This window comes from Toxotes jaculatrix, chromosome 18, assembly GCF_017976425.1.
Source record: "Toxotes jaculatrix isolate fToxJac2 chromosome 18, fToxJac2.pri, whole genome shotgun sequence".
NCBI classification, from domain to species: Eukaryota; Metazoa; Chordata; class Actinopteri; family Toxotidae; genus Toxotes; species Toxotes jaculatrix.
In genome coordinates this window covers 13,186,381-13,204,284 of record NC_054411.1, presented here as the reverse complement: position 1 = coordinate 13,204,284, position 17,904 = coordinate 13,186,381, and the positions used below count along the sequence as shown (strand labels likewise).

Below are 17,904 nucleotides of genomic sequence, written 5' to 3'. Positions count from 1 at the left end.
CCGCAAACTTAACTGACATAATCACAGCTGCTGTCATTATTTACAGATATGTAAATAAGTAAGAAAATTCATAAGTGCTGCATGAAAGATGTGAAAATCTTATTTTAAATTATTTTTATTAATTATTGTTATTATTATTAAATTATTTTTCATCATATTTGAATGAATGCAAGGACAATTTGTTTGAAATAATAATTAACTATTATTAAATTCCAGATAATTCAATTATATTTGATGAAGCCTCGACTTAAAACATGTTATGATTAATGAGAAATTTACTCTGCTCATCTTTCTTGTCATGCAGGCGGGGATATGTTAAATCACATTCATCATCATCATTGTTGTGGTGGTGATTTATATGCTTTCATTTATCCGTTTTACCTTAAACAACTACAAAGGTGGCTCATCCCTCCTGAGGTTCATGATCCTTTTTGTTGTTTCCAATTATATAAGAATTTACATAATGCTTGAACACAGAAAATGCTGTCAAACAGATGTAAGCATTAACAGTTTCTATCAAGAACAAAGTTTACATTACTGACAGCAGCTGTATCTGCAGATGAACAGTCTGAAGACTGAAAATTCTGCTGTTTATTATTGTGCTCGAGAGCCGCACAGTGACTGGAGTTGACTGAGAAGCTGAACAAAATTCAACAGTTTTCATTCTTACTGGGCCGATAGACCCCAGTAATGAAGTTCACTTTTAATAGAACACATTTTTCCCTTTGTCACATAAAATTGTAAAAACTGTTCCAGAGGGAGGATAATTATTTAACAATTAAAATTGTATCTAATTAAGTATCACAATAATCACATCTTCATGGAAAGGGCAATAAAATGGTTGTTAAGAGTATTATTTTTGTACTGTATAAAATAAGAAAGTACTCCATTAGCTTCTCATTGTTTCAGTCATTTGCAATGATATGGAGAACTGGGTTGAAAATTCAAAGGACAATATTCAATGAAAACAGTTACAGTTACTGGATTCATATTCAGTATCTACTACATGACCTGAGTCAGACAGGCTCCTGGAAAAGGACTGGAGTGGGTTGCTACTATTAGTGATGGTAGTAGTACCAAATTCTACTCTCAGTCAGTCCGAGGCCGGTTTACCATCTCCAGAGTCAACAGCAGACAGCAGGTGTATCTGCAGATGAACAGTCTGAAGACTGAAGATTCTGCTGTTTATCATTGTGCTCAAGAGCCACAGTGACTGAAGCTGGTTAAGCAGCTCTAAGAAATCCTACAGTCCTCATCAAACCCCCACTGCATCACATACTTGATGTCCTCTGTTCAAGTAATTCAAGATCTACAAACGCAATACATACTTAACCGCTGTTTGACATCTAGCAGGCCTTGTTAGTCTTTTCATTCTGGTGACTTTACTTCACTGTGTGTAACACACTTATTTATTTTGCAGATGCTCTTTTCCAACACACACATACACAAAAACTGAGTTTTGCAACTATTAATGAAAGCTTTTAATATTCTACGACAGTTGATGGACACATCTATGATGGACAAGTCCTGTCCAGTTCTCTCCTCCCTGTGAGGAGGAGTCAATGCAAAACTCAGATGTCTTCCACCTCTACTTATCTGACAGCAGAGAGGATGACAGAGGACAGTGGACACACAGTTTAACATGATGGACTATAGGACAGGACTGCTGCTTTTAACTCTCTGCTGGGCAGGTGAAGAGTTTCACTGAAGTTGGTGTAACATAGTTTCCATTTGTGTTAATGACATGTTTCACATGATGTTTTCTTTGTTGACAGGTGTTGATGGTCAGACTCTGACTGAATCTGAACCAGTGGTTAAAAGACCTGGAGAATCTCACAGACTGACCTGTACAACATCTGGATTTGCATTCAGCAGCTTTGAGATGCACTGGGTCAGACAGGCTCCTGGAAAAGGACTGGAGTGGCTCGCCTACATTAGTAGCGGTGGTGGTAGTACCAAATACTACTCTCAGTCAGTCAAAGGCCGGTTTACCATCTCCAGAGACAACAGCAGAGAGCAGCTGTATCTGCAGATGAACAGTCTGAAGACTGAAGATTCTGCTGTTTATTATTGTGCTCGAGAGCCACACAGTGACAGGAATTGGCTGAGAAGCTGTACAAAATCCAACAATTTTCACTCTTACTGGGCTGATAGACCACAGTTATGAAGTACTGTATCTGTCTCACATAAAACCATAAAAACTGTTGCAGAAGGAAGACAATTTTTTAACAATTAAATTTGAAGTAGCAATTAAAATATCACAGTGATCACTTCCACACAAAAAGGATAAAGACAATAAAATGGTTGTAAAAATGACTGTCTTTGTACTTTATGAATAAAGGAAGCACTTCATCTGCATTTTTTTTTTTTTAAATTTGTATTATTTCTGACAAAACCACACAGACAAAGGTGATAATTACAAAAACACAAATGCATGAACTGCCACAGTTTTCATCTGTGGACAATAGCAAAGTGTTTCAGTGCAGGGTGAAATGACATTAAAATATCACATGTAAAGCTGCGGTGATTTCCTGGCATGATTTTCCTCTGCAAATATAATAACCGTCTCTTTCATTGGCTCCAGAACATTGGGGCTTCATTCTATGCAAACTCAGTGACCTTCCTTGTTACTCAGCTATAAAAACTTCAGATCAGACTGTCAGTGGAGTTCACAGCACGTCAGCTTCACCACAAACCATGTTTTCTGTAGCTCTGCTGCTGCTGTTGGCAGCTGGATCCTGTGAGTCTCTCTGCATTTGTCAGAGGCAACATTTGTTTGCTGGTAGTATAGCTTGATAATTTGTTATAAAACTTTTTTTTTTTCAACAGGTGTGAAGTGTGAACAGTTGACACAGCCAGCCTCTGTGACTGTGCAGCCAGGTCAACGTCTGACCATCACCTGTCAGGTCTCTTATTCTCTTGGCAGCAAACCCACAGCTTGGATCAGACAACCTGCAGGGAAAGGACTGGAGTGGATTGGAAGGAGAGGTGATGGATGGAGCACATACTACAAAGATTCCCTAAAGAACAAGTTCAGTATCGACTTAGACTCTTCCAGCAAAACAGTGACTCTAAATGGACAGAATGTGCAGCCTGAAGACACTGCTGTGTATTACTGTGCCAGAGAGCCACAGTAACACAAAGCATCAGTAGAGCTGAACAAAAACCCCTCAGTGCCTGAACACTTGTAACATGAAGCCACCAGAGGAGGAGCCCTCAGATCATCTGTTTCTGTACAAAAAAAGAAGAGTATTCGTCACAGTTTGATAATGAGATTTTCAGTGTTATGTTTAAATGATTCATGAGGCCAAATAACTTTCCCTTGTTCATAAAAAGGTCAAAGACAGCCCAACAACATGGTTGCTGAGATTTAACTCCTACAAATAGTACACATCTCTGCAAATTAGGAGACAGCAATGCCTGAAAATATATGGAAATGTGCCATAAAATGAGAGTGAAAAGAAATGATGCAGTTTGTTATAAAATCACTAGAGGGCACTCAGCATCAGGTTTTGCTCTCCTCTGTTAAAGGAGACACTCTGATCTGAACCAACTGACACTTGAGTCGTGGACTGAACTAAACTTTAATATTGTTGCTTGTGTTGTACTCTGGATATTATTGCAAAAAAAGTTAAATTTATGAGTTAATGTATGAACAAAAAGAGACATGGGCAGAAATTGCTATGTTTTTTTCTTCTTCATTTTTTGTCACATTTCTATTCTATTGTGCTATAATCAATAATAAAGCAAAAATAATAATAAAAACCCTACAAGCCACAATGACTGGTCATTTATTAAAAGTGTATTTTATTTCTGACACACCCACACAGATAAAGGTAAAATGTGATGATACGGTGCACAAATAAGTGGCTCACAAATGAATGCATTACCACAGCTTTTATCTGAGCTAAACAGTGTATTTTTATTTTTTGCAAAGTTTTAGCATGTTTTTACATTTTTCACTTCCTGAGCAGCTGTTTCCCTCCAGAGGCTCCGCGTTTCTCTGTATGTCTGTCTTTAAACATCTGCACACACTGAAATGCAAAACTTATGGAAAACTGCAAACCAGCAGCAGAAAACCTAGGTTTTCATACTATTTACATAATTCCTGTCAATACTTCTGTTTGTAGTAAATAAGTAAGTGAGTGAGTGGGGTGTTGGTGGAGCCAACCCCAGCAGACAACCACTGACACTGTTTTTCACACCTACGGGCAATTTAGAGTCACCATTTAACCTAACCTACACGTCTTTGCACTGTGTGGAAAAACCATACAGGCATGAGGAGGCCATGAATGACGAGCTGAAAAAGTTTGCATACTGTCTGTGAGGAGGACTCAGTTTAAGTGTAGTCCACCTTAAACCAGATAAATTCTCTGCAGGTCTTCTTTTGAAAAGTTAATGATCTCAGCAAAAACTTATAGTATTTTTTCTGAAACTTTATTTTTATGCAAACTTACAACCGATCAACCATAAGCTTTTCATTGTACTGCCATGATCATGGCTGCTATCATTGCTTCTGTTTGCATCAAATATGTAAGTAAGCAAGCAAACAAACAAATACATGAAGAAATACATAAATGGTTCACAAAGTTCATGAAAATATATTTTTCTTTATTTCTGAAAGCCTTTCACTTCCAATGTGAATAAAGTGAAGGGAGTATTTGACATATTACATTACAATTAGTTAAAACAAACATTTAACTATTATTAACTATTAAAATTGTATCCTGCCTCTTGTCCCTCTGTGATCCTCGATGTTGGTTGCAAAAGAACTGACAATGTTTTAACATAGAATTGTTTTCAGTACAACGCATGACGGCATTAACAGTTTCTAACAAAAACAAAGTGAACAGCTGTTTCATTACTGTAAATTGTACTGTAAGGACAATTGCAATGTGCTTCAATTCACAGTGAAATAAAATTAAAATATCACATGTAAAGCAGAGATGTTTTCCTTGGCATGTTTTTACCCTGAAACACACAACAGGCTGTTGTATTGGCTCCATCTGCACCAACACTGATGCTTCACTTGCTTAATTCTATGCAAACTCAGTGACCTTCCTTACTCAGCTATAAAAGCTTCAGATCAGACTGTCAGTGGAGTTCACATCATGTCAGCTTCACCACAAACCATGTTTTCTGTAGCTCTGCTGCTGCTGTTGGCAGCTGGATCCTGTGAGTCTCTTTGGATTTGTCAGAGGCAACATTTGTTCTTTTGTAGAATAACTTGATAATTTATCAAAAACTATTTTCTTCTTCTAACAGATGTGAAATGTGAACAGTTGACACAGCCAGCCTCTGTGACTGTGCAGCCAGGTCAACGTCTGACCATCACCTGTCAGGTCTCTTACTCTCTTAGCAGCTATGTCACAGCTTGGATCCGACAACCTGCAGGGAAAGGACTGGAGTGGATTGGTAGTGCATGTGCTGGGTGCACCTCAGCCTACAAAGATTCACTAAAGAACAAGTTCAGTATTGACACAGACTCTTCCAGCAAAACAGTGACTCTAACTGGACAGAATGTGCAGCCTGAAGACACTGCTGTGTATTACTGTGCCAGACACACAGTAAAACAAAGCATCATCACACCTGAACAAAAACCCCTCAGAGCCTGAACACTTGTAACATGAAGCCACCAGAGGAGGAGCCCTCAGACCACTAATGATTTCAGACCAGTTCACTGAGAAAAACAGTCTGTGAACATATTTATAAATGAAGAAGTACAAAGAATATGAACCTTCATGTTTTAAGGCAGCAGTACTAACCACGGCACCACCATACCCTCAGGTTTCCTCTGTGTATGCTGGCTTCCTCCCTCAGTCCAAAGCCTGTGTGGGTTAGTTTAACTGGCGACACTACATTACTTGCAAGAGTGAATGTAAGAGTTAATTTTTTTTCTTGTCTCTATGAGTCAGCCCTGTGATAGACCTGACCAGGTGGTACCCTAGCTCTCGTCCAAGCTCAAATGGACTTCCTCAGTTTTATTGCTAGTGGTGTTTCTCTCTCGTGATGTCCTGAAAATGGAATGACCAACCTAAACGACTAGACAGACTGTTTGACCCTACTCTCTGATATAGCCCTTAGAAATGCTCCCTGAATGAGTGCCCTTACTGCTGCAGGAGATGAAGATACACTTTTAAACATCAAGGCTTGGTTAGGTTTAGGGAAAGTTCATAGTCTGGGACAAAATAATTAATTTGTATTATTGTCAAAGTCTTAAAATTGTGCTGACTGTGCTCATTAATGTGGGGAAACAAACTTAAATACCAAAAGATACAAGAGGGCCTCTTAATGACTCATGTGCACTAAACATTAATTACCCAGTTCCTCTAAATAATAACTGAAATCTATAGTGAACTCCCTGTGAGGAGGAGTCAATGCAAACTCAGATGTCTCCCACCTCTACTTATCTGACTGCAGAGGACAGTGGACACACAGTTTGACATGATGGACTATAGGACAGGACTAGGGATGTAAACGGTTAATCGACTATCGATTAATTGTCGATAAGAATTTAATCGATTAATTAAATTAATTGTCGGTAATTTAACATTGTAATCCAAGGCCGTTTTCCACAGGACGTACTTGAACTTTACACGAGATTCTCGCGGGTGGTGAGACCCGACACAAACATGAGGCGGTCAAAACGGAGTGGAGTGTGGGAGCATTTCAAATTAATTAATGATGATAAAGACGCCCAATGTAAACTCTGCAGTACTACGTTTGAGTTCAACAGCTCTACGAGTTCGCTAAGATACCACCTTCATAACTTGCATGCAGCCGTGTTGCAGGGAGGAAGTCCATCGCCATCACAACCTACAATCGCTGATGTGGTGGCAAGGCGGGTATGTGACCACAGAAAAGCGGAGGGCATTACTCAGAAGATTTGCGTGCATACCGGGCACGTCGGTCCCATCTGAACGCGTATTCTCAGCAGCTGGTCTCACTGTAAACAGGCTGCGCACACGACTTACTCCTGACCATGTTAATATGCTTATTTTCTTGAACAAAAATACAGGGGTCTAGGTCAGGAGCCTATTCAAAACACATTGAGACAGGAATGTTTTTGTTTCAGGAGAGGTAGTCTATATCTTCATTTGACTGTTCTGAGGGACGCCCTCTAATTTTACTGTCACCTTCCTCAGGGATGATTTAAGTTGTGTTCAGTTCTAATTTGAAGTTTCCAGGGCTAGTAATCTTACTGTTACCTTTCTCAGACCAATGGGGATTATAAATCCTGCTGCTAATGTTTCAAGTTTTTCATATAAGTAGTTTACCAGATTATTATATATAGGCTTAATATTGTGTAGGCTAAGCCTACCCATATTGTTTAGATTTCTATTTTAAATTTATTTTATGTTGCTTAATGTTTCACGTGCAACAGCTTGAGCCAGTGCACAACTGTTTTTTATGTATTTTAATTTTCTGTGCATAATTTTATTTTGTTAAACTACATAAATGCCATTGTCTGTACCTTATCCCAACTGGTACAATAAAACATCAGTTGAGCAATATAACATGCATTTTTATTCAGTATATTTTGCTTTCTATGTTAAAGACACTATTGATACCATGAGAAATTTACATTCTCAGGAAAAAAGCCGCTTATCAGTTAATCGTTAATCGATCGATAAGGTCAATCAACTAACGATTAATGAATTAATCGATAATTTGCATCCCTAGACAGGACTGCTGCTTTTAACTCTCTGCTGGGCAGGTGAAGAGTTTCACTGATGCTGAATTGAATTTGTTTTCAAAAAGTTACCACCTTGTAACAAATTCCTCTTTTCTTTCTTGGTTTGACAGGTGTTGATGGTCAGACTCTGACTGAATCTGAACCAGTGGTTAAAAGACCAGGAGAATCTCACAGACTGACCTGTACAACATCTGGATTCACATTCAGTGGCTCCTGGATGGCCTGGGTCAGACAGGCTCCTGGGAAAGGACTGGAGTGGGTTGCCACTATCAGTAGTGATGGTAGCAGCTACATCTTCTACTCTCAGTCAGTTCGAGGCCGGTTTACCATCTCCAGAGACAACAGCAGAGAGCAGCTGTATCTGCAGATGAACAGTCTGAAGACTGAAGATTCTGCTGTTTATTATTGTGCCCGAGATCCACACAGTGACTGGAGTTCGTTGAGCAGCTGTACAAAATCCTACAGTCCTCATCAGACCCCAACTTCGTCACATACTTCATGTCCTCAGTTCAAGCAATTCAAAGTAATTCAAATTCCAAATATCATCTGTGGAGCCAGTGATATTTTTGTGAGGCTTTAAAGGTACATTTTTCAGGGGAAGAATATTTCCTAAAAAAAAAAAAATTCATATACCTTGAAATGCCTTGTAATCATATTACAAATCATGTTTGTTCTTCAGCGACAGAGCTTCAGAGATTTATTCAAAACAATCCTCAACAAGGGCAGTCACAGACCTACACACAGCCACAGTTTAACACATGAGACACTGACATATTCTAATGTGTTAACACTTCAAACACAAACCATGCTGTGCACCCATCATCCAACCACTATGACAACCAAGAAAAATTATCTATTTAATGTAAATTCAAGTAAGACATATCACCAAGATCAGGATTTTATCTGTGATGTAATAATTCCCAATGCAAACCTGCTTGACATCTGACTTATTAGTCTTTTCACTATGGTGACGTTGCTTTGCTGTAAATCAACACATTCATTTCTTTTGCCAAGAGCTTTTTTTTCTAGCTCAACAGCTTAAAAACTGTAGTTCTAAACAAGGTCTATTATAAATGATTCCTGTTCCCCCACCCTATGAGGAGGAGTCAATGCAAAACTCAGATGTCTTCCACCTCTACTTATCTGACTGCAGAGAGGATGACAGACAACAGTGGACACACAGTTTAACATGATGGACTATAGGACAGGACTGCTGCTTTTAACTCTCTGCTGGGCAGGTGAAGAATTTCACTGATATTGAGTTGAAACTGTCTTTAAAGAGGTACCACTGAAAAACACTTGACTATTTTCCTTTTCATATTGAAAGGTGTTGATGGTCAGACTCTGACTGAATCTGAACCAGTGGTTAAAAGACCTGGAGAATCTCACAGTCTGACCTGTACAGCCTCTGGACTCACAATCAGTGGCTACTGGATGCATTGGGTGAGACAGGCTCCTGGACAAGGCCTGGAGTGGGTTGCCACTATCACTAATGGTGGTAGCAAATACTACTCTCAGTCAGTCCAAGGCCGGTTTACCATCTCCAGAGACGACAGCAGACAGCAGGTGTATCTGCAGATGAACAGTCTGAAGACTGAAGATTCTGCTGTTTATTATTGTGCTCGAGATTCACAGTGACTGAAGCTGGTTGTGCAGCTGTATGAAATCCTACAGTCCTCATCTTTCTGGCTGCATTTTTGAAATATTTACATTAAATATCACATGTGTTTTTTATGTTCCATAAAATGTACATACATATTAACAATATGTATTTTGCATATTTTGGTGATAAGAAATGAATATTTTCCCCTGCATAATACAAATGCCAGAGAAATATTATAACTAATCATAAACAATTTCCCATGGTTTCCTGATTTACCCTGGTTTCTTCTAAGATAAAGGATTTAGTTTTTGTCACTCAGATTTAATTTGACTTCCTCAGCTGTTTCTCTTTTGGAGGGAAACATTTTCTCTGTTTAACTAGAGCTTCAAACATTTGCAAACACTGAAACCTTATTGTGATGCAAACTCGAATTCTACCTGCCGCAAACTTAACTTTTCAGAGCACAAACATAATCACGGCTGCTGTCATTTACAAATATGTAAACAAATAAGAAAATATATATGCTGCATCAAAGATGTGAAAATGAATTACTATTATGTTTCAATGAACACAAGGACAAAAAATTTGTTAAAAAAATTAACTACTCCTTTTAAAACATATGTTATGATTATAGTTTAATTTACTCTGTTCATGCTTTTTGCGCACACACACACTAAAACAAACAATTATGTTTGCAATTATATAGGAATTTACATGTTTGAACATGTGAATGCTTTCACTACAACTCATAAGCATGCATTTGCACTGGGATCTGGATCCTGTGAGTCTCTGGATTTGTCATTTTTTCTTTTGCAGAATAACTTATGATTTATAACAGCATTTTCTTCTATTAAAAGGACTCCAACCTAAAAAAAAAAAAAAAAACGTGGGAAATTTTACCCTAACCTCTGACCCTTAGAAGGGTAAATAAGCGTCCCTACAATGGCAGATGATGCAGATAAATTGTCACTCAAACATTATACCTAGGTTTGTGGAAAGATCATTGATTTGGATTAAAATTAGCATTTTGTACTATTGTCTTAAAATGATGCTGACTGTGCTCAGTAATGAAGGGCAATAAATTTAAATAATGACAGATCCATGAGTGACTTAATGACTCATGTACTGTAAACATTCATTCCCCAGCTCAACTATATAATAACTGAGAACTATACTGAACCTCCCTGTGAGGAGGAGTCAATGCAAAACTCAGATGTCTTCCACCTCTACTTATCTGACTGCAGAGAGGATGACAGACAACAGTGGACACACAGTTTAACATGATGGACTATAGGACAGGACTGCTGCTTTTAACTCTCTGCTGGGCAGGTGAAGAGTTTAGTTAATCCTGGCATAACATAGTTTCCATTTGTGTTTATGACACATTTCACCTGATGTTTCTTGTAACAAATTCCTCTTTTCTTTGTTGGTTTGACAGGTATTGAAGGTCAGACTCTGACTGAATCTGAACCAGTGGTTAAAAGACCTGGAGAATCTCACAGACTGACATGTACAGCCTCTGGATTCACATTCAGCAGCTCCCACATGGCCTGGGTCAGACAGGCTCCTGGAAAAGGACTGGAGTGGATTGCCTGGATCAGTAGTGGCAGTGGTAGCATCTACTACTCTCAGTCAGTCCGAGGCCGGTTTACCATCTCCAGAGACAACAGCAGACAGCAGCTGTATCTGCAGATGAACAGTCTGAAGACTGAAGATTCTGCTGTTTATTATTGTGCTCGAGAGCCACAGTGACTGAAGCTGGTTAAGCAGCTGTACAGAAACCTACAGTCCTCATCAGACCCGAAGTGCATCACATGCTTAATGTCTTCAGTTCAAGTATTGCAATTGCGTTCTCTTTATTATATTAATGCCTGTAAACTGTTATAAAATAAAATCTATATCTATATCTATATCTATATCTATATATATATATAAAAATATTATTTAAAATGTAACTTTAAATTAATAAATATTAAACACGTAAAAAAAGGAAAACCCAATAAATGTTTTCTTCACAAAACAGTCAAAGACAGCACTTAAATTAAACCATTAAGCACTTCTCTCTTGTTCTCTCTCCATCTGTGTGAGTTTATGCGTCTGTCTGTCAATAGTGTGAAGTGCTTTGCACTGAGTAAAGCAATAGTGATTGCAGTAACATCTTCATTTAACAAGTGAAAAGGCCACAGTGTCCAGCTGAAGAGATTTCTTTATTATCTGGTTTAATTTTCTGCCCTTTAAATAGACTTTTATTCAAACTTGCTCTGTGAATAAAGCTATGTGGGGGGGGCAAAATCTGACCCAACACAGGGCTCCTCCTCATCAACCCACACCAGGCATATTAGAGAGAGAGACAAAGGAGGACAGGCCCCCAAATCAGACCCGATATACGGCCTCAAATCAGCCCACATGAGGCATATTAGAAAGAGACAAATGAGGACAGGCCCCATGGACACAGAAGGCTCCCCAAATCAGCCCACATAAAGCTAATGGGGATCCGGAGGGCAAAATCAGACCAAACACAGGGCCCCAAATCAGCCATATTAGAGAGAGACGTCCCCCTATAAACCATATTAGACAGAGAGAGACAGGCCCAAAACTGCCCTAATGCTGGGCCCCCAGATCAACCCCTAGCATGCTGATTAGAGGGAGAGAGAGAGACAGATGTGTGATTGTGTGTCTGTGTGTGTGACAGAGACTGGCACAGCGGCCGAGCAATCGAGACAGGTCAGCGTGGCGGCCGTGTGTTTGTGTGTGTGAGAGAGAGAGAGAGAGACAGGTAGCACAGTGGCCGATCAAACACCTCAAAGCTAATCCAAGCTCATGATGACAGGGGGCCATCAGAACACAACAGGCTGAGAGAGATCAGCATGGCAGCTGACAGGTGGCACGGCAGCCGATCAAACACACCCCAGCAGCAGAATAAAAACTTAACTTACTATTGGTTGATTTCTTCTCATGCTGATCTGTTTGTGGATCTGAAAGAAGAAGAAGAAACAGCTCAGTCTGAGTCTGCAGGTCAGAGCGAGTTCACCTGTGAAGACATGGGGTGGACTGATCCTGTCCAACACTCACACTCTGTGGACATCAGTTCACTGAATATAAATCCATCTTTGTAAAGCTTTATACACACAAAGAAGAAAGCTTTACTGAGCAGCGTTTCACACTCTTTAAATTGTTTATTGATTAAATTCTGCTCAACGTGTAAAACGGAAAATCAACACTGATCAATCTGATGACGGTATTTTACCTTCAGCTCTGGATTCTAATATAACTAATAAAGGTTTACGTGGGTAAAAACTGTGTCTCTGTCCAGCTCTGTGAACTGAGGAGGCCGCTGAGGCCTAATAATCTCTGTGCGGCTGCGCTGTCCCGCGTGTCATATTCAGCCTTTATCTTTACCCCATGAACCACATCACGGCCCAGAATTTAAACATGTCACACCCCAAGACTTAAGATCTACTACAGAACCAGGTGAGCTCCACCTTAAAACATAACCCCAGGTGCAGAGGGTTTGTGCGCGAGCGTGTGCGCGGGCGTGAGCAGAAAGTGGCCTCTGTGGCTCACAGGGTGGAAAGGCCTCTGTTGCAGCATCTGAAGAACAGAGATTCACAGGCTGATACACCTGGTCTGATACACCTGGTCTGTTTCTCTCAGTGTGCTCACACCGTCTCAATACTCACTCAGAAACTCGGTGGAAGTCTGCGTTCCGCGCACACGCGCTCTCCTCTCCTCCAAACCGGGGCAGTAATGGCGGACTCGGTACACCATGTGGTGGTCACAGTGGTACCGTGGTTTAGCTGAACTACGAGCTGAAACCAGCTCCAACACACGGCTCAGCGTCCGGTTTTATCAGGTTACACTTTGACTCAAAGTCCCGGGTCTTCACCTGATGAACAACAGTATTTAACAGATTTCTAAATAACAATAAATAAATTCACAGCCAGCATCTCCATTTACACCCGTTTCTAGCGTCCTCGCGGCCTGCACTTGCCCTTTCTAAGTCCCACCCCTCTAACAACCAGGTGGGTCTCTGATTGGCGAATGAATGGCCAGTGATAACTGAGCCAGACCATAATATCACAGGTCATGTATTACGAATCAAAACATAGAAACCAATAGGGGTGTGCGGTACCGCAAAATTTGGTATGATCCCATACCAAATCTGATATGGGATCATACCAAATTTGGTATGGGTATCAGCCAGTACTGCTGATGCCCATACCAATATCAACACTTTTTTACTCAGAAAAGCAGCTTATCTACTTTTGTGTAGGGCGGAACAATGTGTCATAAATTATGAAGTGAATGCAATATTTAAATGTCACGAAAAATGTATATTCTGGAAAACTGTATACAAGCATACCGCGTCCGACTGAGCCGCAACAAACTTAAATAATGAAAGATGCATGAGTGACTTAATGACTCATGTAAAGTCCCTGTGAGGAGGAGTCAATGCAAAATCAGATGTCTTCCACCTCTACTTATCTGAGTGCAGAGAGGATGACAGAGGACAGTGGACACAGTTTAACATGATGGACTATAGGACAGGGCTGCTGCTTTTAACTCTCTGCTGGGCAGGTGAAGAGTTTCACTGATGTTGACTTTAAACTCTTTAAAGAGGCCCCACTGTAAAATACTTGACTATTTTCCTTTTTGTCTTGACAGGTGTTGATGGTCAGACTCTGACTGAATCTGAACCAGTGGTTAAAAGACCTGGAGAATCTCACAGACTGACCTGTACAGCCTCTGGATTCACATTCAGCAACTACTATATGGCTTGGATCAGACAGGCTCCTGGAAAAGGACTGGAGTGGATTGCCAGGATAAGTGATGGTAGCAGCTACATCTACTACTCTCAGTCAGTCCAAGACCGGTTTACCATCTCCAGAGACAACAGCAGAGAGCAGCTGTATCTGCAGATGAACAGTCTGAAGACTGAAGATTCTGCTGTTTATTATTGTGCCCGAGATCCACAGTGACTCAAGCTGGTTGAGCAGCTGTACAAAATCCTACAGTCCTCATCTTTCTGGCTGTTTTATTGTAATATTGACATTAAATACCACATATTCTGTTTATTATTCAAAACATTGTTTTATGTTCCATAAAATCTTTGATATGGATATTGTCACACAGTTTCCGTTTTCAAGCTTGTGTTCATGTATTTTCTTACAGAGGCTTAATTTTTCTTATTTGCATCAAACATCTGAAACCCCCCAAAATTTTAATGTATCTTTGATGAGTCCAAACCTCCAACTCCCCATCGCAGACTCAAGTCTACATATGTAATTTTTTTTTTAAGCATTGCATTCGATTCTATTTTTCCTAAACAAAAGGCAACAAGACTAAAAGAAATTAACTGAATGATTAATTATTGTTTAAATCAGAATGAACACTGATTTAAACAATATAAATATACAAAGTAAGTCAACAATATTAAAACAAATGATATGAACTGAAATGAAATGTAGATGTGTGGATCATTGAGAGGACAGAAAAACTCACATCAGTTCAGCTTCAACATCCGCCATATTCTCTGTTGCTCTGATACTGCTGCTGGCAGCTGGATCCTGTGAGGAGCTGGACATCATCTGGGGTGGAGGAGTACTTTGACCAAAATGGTGCTCAGAAGAACAAACTCAGTTACCACATCTACATGTGTACTAAGTCTGTGACATTAACATGGCTGAAACTGCAGCATGAGAACTGACAGATTGAGCTTGTTGATAACTGTGAAACAAGCAACTAACAGACCTAGCAAACTCAGGGACCATGACACCCAACCACTGATTCCTTGAGCTCAGCTTAGCATATACCATAAGTTTTTTTCAGGTGAATGACAAAAACCTACAAAACTAAATAGCGTTCCCTGTCTTGGGAAGTTATCATGTATTCCACATGAAAGGACACGCAACTCTGAAGTAATTAAACAAATGATGAAATAACAAATGAAACAAGTGCGGAAAACATGAGCCCCTCCCTTTCCATGATGTCCTGATGCAAATCATCAGAGTGTGCAGTGTACTTCTGTCCTGCTCACTGGTCTCATACTTTGTGTGGAGCATCAGACGTCACATCTCCAGCCTCAGGATGATGAACACACTCACTCTGCTGCTGGTTGCTCTCTCTCTGACCTGTGAGTTCTTTCTCCTGCTTCTTGATGTTTTACCTTTTATCGGACGACATGGACTGATGGTCAGTCAGTGATACCAGAAAACCTCCCAGATGACTGTCTCACTTTCTCCTGTGGTCTCTCTCTCTCCTTTCATCTCATCAGGTTGTAGAGGTCAGAGTATGGAGTCTATGTCTTCCAGTTCAGTGGTGAAAAAGCCTGGAGAGACTCTCAGTATGTCCTGCAGGGGATCTGGCTTCACATTTAACTGCTGTGTTATGAGCTGGATCAGACAATCTGCTGGAAAAGCGATGGAATGGATGGGGAACGGCTTCTCTGATGCCAGTAGAAACACATACGCCAGCAGTGTAAGAGGACGTGCAGAAATCAGTAGAGATGACAGCAACAGCATGGTTCATCTGAGACTGTCCAACCTACAGCCAGAGGACTCTGCTGTGTATTACTGTGCCAGATACACACACTGGTTAAAGCAAACAGAGAGGCTTTACAAAAATTCAACAGAAATGTTTTACAGCGACCTACAGGTGGCAGTAGAGCATCTTAATTGAGATTAAAATAAACGAGAACATGACAATGACACTAAATGTGCCAGCACAAATGCACACTATGAGAGGAGCAGCTACAGTTACAGTTTGTGACTTCCTGCTTCACAAGGCCTGAACGACATGTTTTTATGTGTGTTTGTTTTTACTGTTTTATAGCAGTAATAGTTAACAATGTTCCTAATAATGACATTTATGCATCAAATGTGAACTGAACCAGCAGGCCCTGTGACTGTTTCTTTCCCTGGCCCATCAGCTTTTTAAAAAATGCATCATAATGTGTATTGAGCACCTTTTTTTTTTTAATGTCTTATTCTGATGTTTTTATGGTTATTATTTAAGCTTTAACATTTATTCTTATATACTTTTAAATGCAGTCAAGGTTACATTAAAGTTCTTAGGAATTAAAGGCTGTGTCTGTGTGTCAGTGAGAGGACAGAAGAGCTCACATCAATGCAGCTTCAGCATCAACCATGTTCTCTGTAGCTCTGATACTGCTGCTGGCAGCTGGATCCTGTGAGGAGCTTTCAGTGGATTCACACTAATAAACTCATCAGAAACACTCAATAGTCAGATGAATGATGGCGATAATGTTGATTTCTGTTTCCACAGGTGTGAACAGTATTGACCTCAAGCAGCCAGACTCCATGGTTGTGCAGCCTGGACAGTCTTTGGCCATCACCTGTCAGGTCTCTGGTTATTCTTTGACTGATAGCAGCTATGCAACAGCTTGGATCAGACAGCCTGAAGGAAAACCAATGGATTGGATTTTCCATCAGTGGGGTGGAAGCAGTGGCAACTTTTGGCAAAATGATGCTCTGAAGAACAAGTTCAGCTACAGCAGAGACACTTCTGCTGGAACAGTGACAATAAAAGGATAAAATCTGCAGCCTGAGGACACAGCAACCACCAACAGATTTGCACAAATAACCAAATCACACACACTTTGACAATGAGAATTTAAGGTATGGGCAGTTACTCTCTGAGAATTGTTTACTCTAAAATGTATTTGTTTTCAACTTTACTTTTCTGGTGGAGTCTCAGGATATATATTTAATATCATATTTAATTTTTCTGACTTCCATGTTCCCTATTCACACCTGGAGAGGGATGTCAAAGTAAACTCTTTCCTCATTACAAACACACCATCAGCAACTCTCATCTAATTTGTGACTGAACAACTGGACTGTAGTTAAACAATTACAGTGCTAAAGTGCAGTCATCAAGGGTGAATTATTTACACTCTCTTCTTCCATGCTGTAGCCTTATTTGGTTATTTGGTCATATGGGTACAGATCTTATGCTGCTATGTCTGCATCCTAGAAGGGAGTGGACCTTGGAGTCTGCCTGGTGTGTAACTGTATGTTATTTGGCTGTTGCGTTAATGTTGATGAACAAGACACTAAACTTGAAATGCATCAGAAAATATCTGAATTCTACTGACTTAGACGGATTCTTCCTGGTCATTAAACTTTCCTTCTGGTTTCACCAGATATACAAACAGACAGACACATGACAGTTCAGTTGTCTCCTCCCTGTGAGGAGGAGTCAATGCAAAACTCAGATGTCTTGAGTCTCTACTTATCTGACTGCACAGAGGATGACAGAGGACAGTGGACACAGTTTAACATGATGGACTATAGGACAGGACTGCTGCTTTTAAGAGGAGGAGAAGAGATTCACTGATGTTGAGATGAATGTTTTCAAAAAGTTACCACTTTATGACAAATCACTGTTTTCTTTCTTGGTTTGACAGGTGTTGATGGTCAGACTCTGACACAATCTGAACCAGTGGTGAAAAGACCTGGAGAATCTCACAGACTGACCTGTACAGCCTCTGGATTCACATTCAGTGACTACTATATGGCTCGGATCAGACAGGCTCCTGGAAAAGGACTGGAGTGGGTTGCAGCTATCAGTGATTATAGTGGTA

General features: G+C 40.1%; 2 protein-coding genes across 2 annotated transcripts in view; both read left to right on the top strand.

The window, feature by feature from the left end:
- The window catches only part of LOC121197996 (immunoglobulin mu heavy chain-like), a 180,519-nt gene that overhangs the window by 53,146 nt on the left and 109,469 nt on the right, over nt 1–17,904 (top strand). The window lies entirely within an intron of this gene.
- LOC121197983 (Ig heavy chain Mem5-like) overlaps nt 6,431–17,904 on the top strand; it is an 84,423-nt gene continuing 72,949 nt past the window's right edge. Inside the window, exons 1-4 of the mRNA XM_041061785.1 lie at nt 6,431–6,463; nt 7,688–7,717; nt 7,807–8,115; nt 11,581–11,589. Of these exons, the coding sequence (XP_040917719.1) occupies nt 6,445–6,463; nt 7,688–7,717; nt 7,807–8,115; nt 11,581–11,589 (367 nt within the window). The 5' untranslated portion in view covers nt 6,431–6,444. The remainder of the gene's footprint in view (nt 6,464–7,687; nt 7,718–7,806; nt 8,116–11,580; nt 11,590–17,904) is intronic.